At 41.9% G+C, this 11,073-nt stretch overlaps 1 protein-coding gene across 1 annotated transcript in view; it reads right to left on the reverse strand.

Moving 5' to 3' along the window:
- map3k5 (mitogen-activated protein kinase kinase kinase 5) overlaps window positions 1-8,539 on the reverse strand; it is a 49,556-nt gene extending 41,017 nt beyond the window's left edge. The window contains exon 1 of the mRNA XM_026340727.1: window positions 8,057-8,539. Within this exon, the coding sequence (XP_026196512.1) occupies window positions 8,057-8,501 (445 nt within the window). The 5' untranslated portion in view covers window positions 8,502-8,539. The remainder of the gene's footprint in view (window positions 1-8,056) is intronic.
- Window positions 8,540-11,073: the final 2,534 nt, after the last annotated feature.

An 11,073-nucleotide genomic window follows, 5' to 3' on the forward strand; every position in this document is an offset into this window, starting at 1 on the left:
TTCAGCCCTCCCTTGCCTGCCTCCACCGGCCCCATGTGCTTGTTGTGGAGGGGGGGCTGCTCAATATTGTAATCACAGCTGCATCTAGATGGCACTGGAGACTTTTCAAGTGGGTATGGATTATTTTAGCAACTCAAAATCTCCTTTGTTCCTATGCTGCAAGCCAAATGGAAAGCATGCATTTAGACACAAAGAAATCTATTTTAATGAGTGTGGGCTGTTGAGAAATGCAAACAGTAGCTCAGCCTTCAGCTACATACAACACTGGGACTGTGTGCATCAGTTACAGTATACACCCCTAAAGCTACTGCATGTATAGTGTATGCAAATACAAAACAGCTAAACTCAAGGTTCACTAGCTTTAGTCCAGGACTTCTGACCATATCAGACCTTTGTCATCGTCAGTTCAGGTCCAAAGTGACACTTTCACAACTCAAATCTGTGACGCCTTTAGTGACATTACACGAGCCCCCAAAATGATAAAACACGTGTAAAGAAATAGGCACAACAACAGAGGCATACAGTTCCTGTAGCCGTATGATGCACTTAAAGTCACTGACAAAAGCTTTCACCTTCTCCTTTCTATTCGCCTTTCATGTTACCATAAATAGTGCTAAAACTAGCTAGTATTGTGTATGACCAAGTTTAGCAGTGCAGTAAGAGACAGACTGACACATTTTCCGCTCTGGGCTGTTTGTGCTGGCTACTGCCTCTTTTTCAGTGCATCAGTACACAAATGCACAAACTGATTCAAACTGAGAATCAGCAGAGATTATGTCCCCTACACTCCCTGTGCACACTGTGCTGCAGCCTCTGGATATTACCGCTGAATGATTCCTGCTGCCTGCAGGCTTTGGAGAGACTTGCTGCTGCTGCTGAACATACAGATACACAACTTAAAGCGCCTGTTTGCATTTTGATTTAAATACCTTTATCATCTCCAGGTTATTTCATAACTATCTTTACTAATATCAGCACAACTTACATACAAGTTGGTGTATTTTTATTTAGTGGAAAAATACACGTGGACTATTTTCACATTAAGTCAAAACACCCATTGTTTTAATAGATTGTCAGTTTTCTTCAGCCAGCTGTTTAAGAGGATGCATATTGTTTAGGATAACATGATAACATGTTCCAGTACATCACAAGAGCACCATTCGCACATGGTGTCTGCCTATTTATCTGATTAATGTAGGAGGGTAAGAGAGGAATAAAATGTTTCTATGTGTGGATATGTGCCCTTACTTTGGCCTAACAACACTTCTTATTGAAAATGTCATTGCATGGCAATGCTAAAAGCCCTGCAACATTATCAGCAGCACTGTTTACACTGGTCAGCCAGGGGCCAGCTGTGTAGGCCTCTAGTAGTATTATTAATTACATAACAACTCCACATGCAGACTCAGCAAGGAAACTATCACAAATGCTCTCAGTGAAGCCACCAGTGTCTAGCAGAGGTTTTTCCTTTATTTCTAATACAGAAGAGGAGGAACACCCTGAACACAAGACGCCAATGGAAATACTCTCTCCAAACTCCCCTCTAAGCCTAAGAAGTCAGTTTCCTCCTCTTAAAAAAGGAAAATTCAAGAGTCCAAACCTTCAGGAAATCTGAGATTTGCTGTCAGCTGCATGATGGTATTGTGTGTATCCCTGAATATTTATGTATTACCTCTATATTTCAATATATATTTCTATGTTTTGAGTTGTCTAGCTTGTGTTCTGCCTTAATGCGACATACTGCTTTGTTTTGTGACCCAAACTGTGCTTTCTGCCTCCAACAATCAACTTGCAAGAGTCCATGAAGATGTCTTACTCAGGTTCAGCAACATTTAAGGCCAAAATGCCACACAAAGCATTAAAAAGCAAATGTAGGCCAAAAATACAACCCTGGGAATGGAAGAAACGCACCATGCAAGTCTTTGAACTGAGCATTTCTGTCTACAAACATATCTTCTCTCCCACAGGGCAATCTGGAACGAGTAGACAATGGTTATTCAGTACTTTAGATGCCCTGCCCAGCACAGAGATTAATGCTGCCTTTATTTTTAGACAAGTGTGCTCGAAAGACACAACCCTGAAAACACCATGATGCAGGAAATGAGGCCAACCTGCCGCTTTCATTGCTCTCCTGGCAGACTGGGTCCCTTTTTACCTCTGCTGCTTTTTTCACACACAGAGATTTTTACAAACTGCATTGCCATGGCCCTGTGGGGGAAAATAGCTGAAACAGAATGTGAATTCATCCATGGCTGACAAACACACCGGGAGAAATCCGTGCTCCTATGCTGGTTGCCCTGACTTGCCTACTTGATTTACTTCCTGCTTGATTTTCCAGTAAAACAGATTCACTGAGGAACAGTTGTGCTTGAAAATGAACTATATCACTACGCTTTACTGTAGTTTTGTGGTAACACTATACTGTAAATGATGATATCAACGTAGAGTCATGCAAAAACAGACAGTGATTAAGAAAATATGATGATGCAACATATTTCTACCCTTTTTTGGTACAGGATGCCAAAACAAATTACAGAGATATCTGATTCCCATCTGAGTTGTTGTTTAACCACATTCCAAACGACAAAAGAAGCAAGTTGTTCTGCAGACTCTTTAAATGTGCAAGCTCCACTTCTTTGTTTCATTTGTAGGAGCATGTGAAATGGGAATGGCCACATTATGGCACGTGTCTAAACACATTATCATGCAACAATATCATCAACATCGGGGTGTGACAAATTCTTATCATGGGTGGGACTTTTTATTATAAAGCTCTCTGAGGCACTTTTAAAGTGTTATGTGAAACATCCTGCAGATTTATCACCATGGCACAGGGATATCAATGTCCGTCTGTCCGTTCAGCACTTTGGCCCAGACTGAAATATGTCTGCATATGAATAATTTGCGATTAACTTCTATTCAAACACTAATGTTACATGAATTATTCTTACTTTTGTAAATCCGAGTGAGTTACACAGTGAGTTAAGATAGCATTTAGCTCAAACCACCAAATACCAAATATGTGGTTACAACTTCTACAAAGGATTAGCAGGTTTATATCTTTTTTTAGGTCAGCCCCTTCCCCCTGAGAACTTTGCAGCACACATCAAGACACAAACATACCAGATGAAGACAAAGCCACGTACTGCACGCAGCTGTGAGGTAAGATGAGTAACAGCTACTACCTGAATATAATAATATAATGCGAGTGTAAATATGACACGACTGTGAACTTGTCCTCAGCAATGTGTTTTACTGTATGCAGGAGTAGTAGAAGAAAACTAAATGCAGTAAGAGGTCAAAAGGTCAACTGGCAGAATCTCCTTCGATAGTTTTCATGACTGGAACAAAAATGGATCACGTATCCAAAGTAACTCTACAGATCTCTGGCGTAGGTACTGCAGCCTTCTCATCATACTAAATTGATATGAGGCAGTTCTCTCTGTCTCGTAGAGGCCCTGGCTACCCACTCTTGCTGTCTTTCACCTCAAATGAACTCCCGATGAGCCATGAAAGGGAGCTTTGATACACCGCTTCTCCACTTCCTCTCATTTTGCTGAGAAGCACTTAAGAGATGCAGCCTGGGGTTTATACGGCACTCATCATATGTTCTGCTTATATGAAGAATTGAAGAATAACCCCTCTTAACAGACTTTATGAAAAGGAGCACTGGAGATTACTGTTAGACCACACAGCATGTGAAAAAAAAAAAAAAAAAAAGAGAGTTCAAGTTCAGGATGAACTTCCACTCTCACATGGATTTCACAACAATAATACGTAAAGGAGAACAGGTTGTCAGCTTCCGATTTTCACTATACACACACTACACTTCCTGTTGAGAAATATCAGCATGAAAAAGTGTAATTTCTCCCCAACATGCACTTGTGGTTCTGTCTTCAGTCAAACTCTCCCACTGAGGTGAAGTCACTTTCCCCCAAATGCCAGTGAGTGGCCTGTGGGCTAATTCCTTCTGACCTTGTGCTCTCTAGCCTCCACACAGCCAAACATGCAAAGTAAACAGGGGGGAGGATAAACTACTTAGCAAAAGAGCCAACTGATGGGATTTCAGAACAGCGCGTCTTCCTTTGGGGAAACGGGGAGCGTACGATGTTATGCTGGTAACGCTCTGCTCAAGAAGCTGTCAGCTGATGCACAGCTGTGTTAACAATGGATATGTTAGGGAGTCTCCTGCTGTGGAAGAATTACATTGTGCTCTTCGGGTTTACAGAGGAGATTTTATGTACATGAGCAGCACTAGGCGACAGCGGAGATGAACAACCCCCTTTAGAGGACGAAACCTGCAGCAGAACCAGGCTCAGGGTGGGCGGCCATCAGCCTGTGGAGGAACTGTCCTGTGCTGCACTTTGCCGTGACCATGTGCTAAGACCCAAATGTCACTTAATAGTTTTCACTGAGCAGTGTCAAGGTGATTAGTCCATTAATCAATCAATCAATCAATCAATTAACAAGTACAAAACATACTCCAACTCAAGCCCCTGGTTTATCTGTTAAATATTTTTTGTTGTTAGCTGCATAAAAGCACTTGATCCTGGGATGTGGAAATCTGCAAAGCATTGGCCATTTTATTGACTTAACAATTAATCACCTAGTTAATAAATGACAGATCATAAAAAAATATTTCAGCCTCAGCCTTGACAAAACAATGAAAAGAAAACACAGCTGTCAAATCTGGTGAGTAATGATGAAATCGTAATGTGTAAACAGCAGACGTTTACAGACAAATATACCTGAGAGAAAATGTTTAGCAGATCGTGTTATCAACAGTGTGCTCCTCTCCAAGAGCAGAAACACAAGTGAACAGCCTGAAAACACTGCGAGTTGTATCTGTGCTGCTGTGCTGAGTGGCCGACTCGAGCACTCGAGGTGAGCAAACACTCAAACTGAGGCAAAGCTGCTTTCAAACCAGGAATTGTTCAAAAGCCTATTGTGCTTCCTGCAAATTAAACAGCAATGAAACATAATGAAGAGATAAAGCTCTGCATACCACAGCTACGACCGTGCTGATGCAGGTGCAACAGCAAGTCTCAACAACTGATCCCTGACACACACCTACAAACATCTTGCAAGAAATGTTGTGAAACCGAGTTCAGCCACTGTAGAGACTCAAATATGTCACATGAAGAAATGCTGAACATCAGTAACCGTGTCTTCCCCAATGTCCTTTTCACGTTTGAAGACAGATAAACAATTAATCGTAGCTTTGTGTGTCTGTCTATGCATAGTTCAGTTGACACAGAAGGCAAATCAGTGGTGGCTGGGAACAGATAGTTGCCTGCCTACAAACACAGTTGATTGGCTTCATAAGAAAACAGCAAACGCAGATTGTTAAATGTCTTGAAAATGTGAAAATCCGACATGTGGTCCATGATTAATCAATCTGGAAGCTGAGTGATGCAGACTCGGCTGACAAACAGAGTTCTTTCTCGCTCAGCAGTTACAAGTCGGTATATTCAACACCATCACTTTGAACTTCAATCCTGATTTACACCTGATGGAAGTGACCAGCAGCTTTGACAGACGCTTCCAAGCGTAGCGATCTTAGCAGCTGCTTTTGTTGTAAAGTCTCTTTAAATTGACTGGGAGCAGCCAAAATGAATTATCAGCCACAGAATTAAGAGCGGTCAACATATTAGCCACAACATCAGGACCAGCGGTGGTATTAAGGGTGTGGTGGACAGGGCTCAGCATGGGGTAATGTAATTAGTGTCCTGATGTGATTCTATTATGCTGCTTTGCTTGGTGCACACAGCATGTGTTGCATGTCTGTCTGTCCTACGGGGGGGGGGGGGGGGGATCCCCCCTCTCTTACTCTTCCATTTTTACCTAATGCATAAACAGTTAATTCTTTTATTCAATATAATATAATTTCAAACTAACACTGAAACACCTTCATCAACAGCTGTGACAAAACTTCAGGGTGAAGCTGGAAAGCAGCATTTGAGTTATGAGCACATTTTTGACTAAATTAAAAAGCCTAGCCTTCAGTAGTGGGGGAGTGAGTGCTTATATCCTGTATTTTTTTAAACCAACATTTATCACTCAATCTGACCCGACTTAAAACTGTTATCAAATGCAGACTGTGATGTGGTGTGTGAAGGTTGCATTACATCCCTTTCACACAGAGTGAATGAAATTAATCTGCAAGGCCACTATTATCACTGGATATCAGAGGCTACAGGGCTGTAAACAACGACGGCGTATGTGATCTCACAGCTGAAAGCAAACTTTATTCTTATTACTGCTGTCATGTTAGCATTGAGGGTTTTCCCTAACATTTCCTGTGTATCGTGGCTCAGAGGCAAGACAATCAGACCCTCCCTTGTCTCAGCCAAAAGTCCACAGTAACATGTGGGGAGGACATTTATGGACAACTTCTCGCTGTATCTGAATTTGGCAAGTCATCTTTCCAAATGTGCAGAGGAGCATGAGCTTTCAGTTCAGCACTGACGTCATTGTTGAACTGTTTTTTGCTGCTTGGCCTTCATCTCTCATACACAGTTGTGCAGGAAAAGGATGAAGCCGTGTGTGTGCGCGTGTGTTTGAACAGATACAACAGAGTGTTTCTGGGAAAATGTCTCTGCCCTCCCATGTGAATTATGAGAAAATTCCACAGTAGTTCAGAGGAAATGAAAAAAAGTGAAATTCACGTGTTTGTACAGCTTATGACAAGAAACAATTGTGTCTTACGTTGAACAGAAACTATTCAACTGTCTGTTTTGCATAGTTGGAAGACTTTATGATTTAAAGCAGGTAAAATTAAAACATTATTTCCACATTTAAGTGTTAGAAACATATTTTGAATCCTTTTTTTTGTTTAGAGTTTGATATTAACCTGCTTTTCTTTAAAAACTGTTTTATTTTAATTTATTAATAGTACTCACATTAATGACTAAACAGTGACAGTTTGTGAAGACATGAAAAACTCTTGACCTTTTATTAATGACTCAAGTAATGGCCTAAGTGCTGTGACACACCAAGATGACGTCAAAGAACGAGAGGTGATTTAAGTCGGTGCCTTCGTCTGAAACACAAAGAGGCTGAATCGGCTGTAAAGTTGCAGAAGGTGACACGAAGTTCTTCTTTAACTGTTTGTCTAAAGTATTAATGAATTAAAAACAAACTACACCATTTATTAAATTACAGTAGAGTGTTTCAAGTTTTTCTCCTGATATTCTCTCAAAGCATTTTGCAGCCACTGGCATCTCGACTATGTGCCGTCGTCTCACTTCTGCAGTATCTGCTGAGCAAACCCCGATACCAAATATGCAAGTGCAATGCAAACACTGGCTGCTGTTTTTGGCTCCTCAACAAGCTGCCTATAAAGAGCAGTGCATTACAGCTGCTCTTTATTTGACCACAACCCCTCAAAGGCCTGACTTCTGAAGAGTTTTTAGTGCTCATTATGCAACTGAACATTTCCAGCAGACTTAAGAGCTGAATGCTGCACAAACACAATGAATAAGAGCAGGAAAAGTGCTTTCAGTGTGGAAAGACCAGACTCACGGGTTGAGCCATGACACTCGGGCACGATACTGGAGGTGCACAGTGGAAGGGAGGAAGCTGTGAGTGGGGGGAAAACTTAACTATTACCCCCACACACACACTCGAGGAGCAAATGAAACAGGTCCAGATGTTGTTCTTTTTCTGAAACGCAGTGTTGAAATCACTGTGACATAAGGATGTAGACTCAAGCCCTGACACGCAGAGCGCTGTGTTGTGTGTAGGGAGCCCAGAGGAACCTGTCCTACAGGAAAACTGCTTCCAAAAACAGAGGTGAGGCAGCATAGGTGTGACCTTTGACCCTTAAAACGAACAAGGAAGAAAGGCAGGCATTCCTGTGCCTTGCCATCATGAAGTAATGCACTGGGTGACTCTTCCAGTTTCATCATAATAAATGAAGGTAGAACCTATGAAATACCTTTATTAGACTGATGTTTACTGTTTAAAATATTTATTTACATCCGTCAGTCACCTGGATTCCTGAATTTCACTCGATGAGTGAATTCCGGAAGTTTTATTCCTTCATTTGACTCACCTGCGTTGTAAAAGCGGTCCAGGACCGTGGTCTCCCCAAAGTCCAGTTTGCCAAAGTTCACAGTGTCCAGCTTGCTGCCCACCGTGTCACAGGCGTCCTTCAGACACTGCAGAGCCATGCTTTCCGCGTTGTTCTGCAGGCTCAGCTCTCCGTTCACCACGTAAGCCACCGTCACCGGCCTGCTTTTGGACGCCTTCCCGGTGGACAGCAAGCCTCCCCCGTCCATCGGGCTTCTCTCGGTGGTCGGGCTGAGTCCCCCGCTGCCGACCATCGAGTCCTGCCAGAAAGTCCCGGCTGCGGGGATACCGGAGGCGCCACCACTCCCACCTCCACCTCCACCTCCGCTACGGTTGCGGGTGCTTTCCCCACTATGGCTCTCTTTGCCGGGACAAGCGCCAAAGCAAGGCACCGGTAACGATATCCCGTCGTGGTCTGGTTGACTCATGATGCTTCACGTGTCACAGCTTCACTGTCTTAAAGTGTGGATTGTGACGAGCAGCTTCTCCACCAGCTCTCCATGGACAGCCAGCGTTACGCACGGCGGTTTCCCACGGAGCCTCTGCACAGGCACGACATGCAACCGTGCTGCGTTTCAACACCGATCCACAGCCTGTTAGAGGCAGAGGTGCAACTCCACATCATGCTGCATGCTTACTGTCGAAAACACACCGCAGACGGACACGATTGGCTGGTCACGACGCTGCTCCGAGAACACAACAAGAGGAACAACTACCGCATCCGCGCGTTCCTTCTCAGCGCGCACTACAAATCCACATACTTCCCAAAGTTGAGCAACACAGCCGGTGTCAGCGCAGCAGCAACGCCCACAGGAGCAACAAACAAACGTCACACCGACCCCAAGTTGAGCGCAGCTAAAGCTTCTCGTCGGCGCAACCGCTCCTCATCTGTCGAAAGAGAAAGTGCGCTGCGTGTGCGCGTCGAGGGTGTTTTCATGTGTTGGCGAGACCCTGCCCATGTTCCAGCGTTATCGCCCAGTCCAAACCATCAGGCGCTGGGCGGAGACTGGTGTAACTGGGCGGAGACTGGTGTAACTGGGCGGAGACTGGTGTAACTGGGCGGAGACTGTGGGACCATATGAGGAGCTGTGGACTGGAGTAAAGGAGCAGTTCGGAGAAAACAACAACAACCCCACCCGAAGAAGTCCGAAACCAGTCGTGCTGCTAATTTGTCAAACATGTGAAATTCTGTGTGTGTGGTGAGAAACACGTCTCCAGACAATTAAAGGAGAACTTTCAAGTCCAGGAAAATAATAAATAAAATAATAAAAATTAATCTCCATGATGTTTTTTGGAGTCTGAGCTTGAAGCGTTTCACAATAAACGAACTGCATTGTTCCCTCCACTAATCTTGATTCACATGGATTATTAAAGTAAACTCGGGCTGTGAAAGGGTTTTAGTTTTTTCACACTAACATTTGGCTTTGTAATTATGTTTGACTGGAGCACACTTCATGTTGTAATCAAGCTGCTGCTGGCTGATTATCACCTGGTTTAACCTGTTGGTTTAAACCTTCCCTGTCACAGAAGGACCTCTGGTGGTTCTGATCTGATATTACACACTGAAAATAAACAGGGTATTTAGCTAAAAAGGGAAATAAAACAGAAATCAAACATTTATTCTTTCTATACATTAAAAAATACTTTTTGGCTTATAGTATTTTTATAGAAGTTATACTCTATGTGATGAGGGGTTCATCTGCTGCGTTCAGGTCATATTGTAATTACGATATTTTGTCCAAAAAGCACCAACACCAGGCTGGAAAGTTTGGAGAGGGTATTTAAAGACGATGAAAAGGTGAAATTTAGTGGATGTAGTATTACACTGAACCCTCACAAGTCCAACGCTGCAGTAACACAACTGGGAGTCAACATAATTCAAATAACACTAATTTAAACCCTTGTATGAGGTAGAAAATTTCCTCCCACGTGACCTAAACACAACACAAGGGCCCATATGTGACACATATTTGTCCCAATTTAAGCGAAACCATTGTAAATTCACTCAAAGTTAATGTAATAACTTTTATAACAGCCTTTCATCACCAGAAGGTCTACAGGTAATTAAACCTAGGAATAATAATCCACTGTGTAAATATTATTGTATATAAATCATTATAGAAATCAATTAAACAGCACTAGGTGTACCTAACAAACTGGTAACTGAGTGTAGGCTCATCAGTTTAGAGTTAATTAATAAACAGCTGTATATAAAATCTACAGGGTAACAAATAATTAATTAATTATTTTACCATCAGCATCACTTTTAAACATTTCTATACATATAAATTAGATATAAAGTTAAACTAGATGACAAATATTTAAACATTTACGTATAGCAAGATATATATTCTGTATCTGTACAATGTGAAGTTATGCAAGTTATTATAAAACTATTGATGCGGTGAAATAAAAAACATTGTTTGACAAAGTCTTATTTTCCTATACCTCACACCAGAGTGTGGATTAGTATCTCTGTACTATGTATAACTAGTAATTATAGAGTACAGTGTTTCCTGGGCTTAATCCACTTTATCCTCAACATAATAAACTATAATTGGATTATGTATGTCAGCTGATAGATCAACTTAAAAGTTGAATCAATTTAAAATATTTGCTTTCAATTGACATAATTAAATTATTCTGTGGACTAGATTAAATCAACTAAATGTTTTTAAGTGTAACTTCTCAGCTTGAGTGACACTGTTGACACTGTTGTGACCTCTCTGCTAAACATGGACTGTTTTAGTTTTTCTTTCTGAAGTGAAGATATTTGTTTAAATAAAGCAAAAAACAGAAAAAAAGACCACACATGTAGGTATTTACAGCAGAATCTGTGCCCATTTCTGCCACTAGATGTCCCACGTTGACCACATATTCCTTGAAGAACGTTTTTACTCCACATCGCTCACAATCAGCAGCTCTGCCAAATCAAACCCACGTCCACAGGGCTGTGTTTTTTTACTGTCTTTAAACACATCTGTCTGTTCATCTGCACTA

The sequence above is a fragment of the Anabas testudineus genome, chromosome 24 (assembly GCF_900324465.2).
Source record: "Anabas testudineus chromosome 24, fAnaTes1.2, whole genome shotgun sequence".
Taxonomy (NCBI): domain Eukaryota; kingdom Metazoa; phylum Chordata; class Actinopteri; order Anabantiformes; family Anabantidae; genus Anabas; species Anabas testudineus.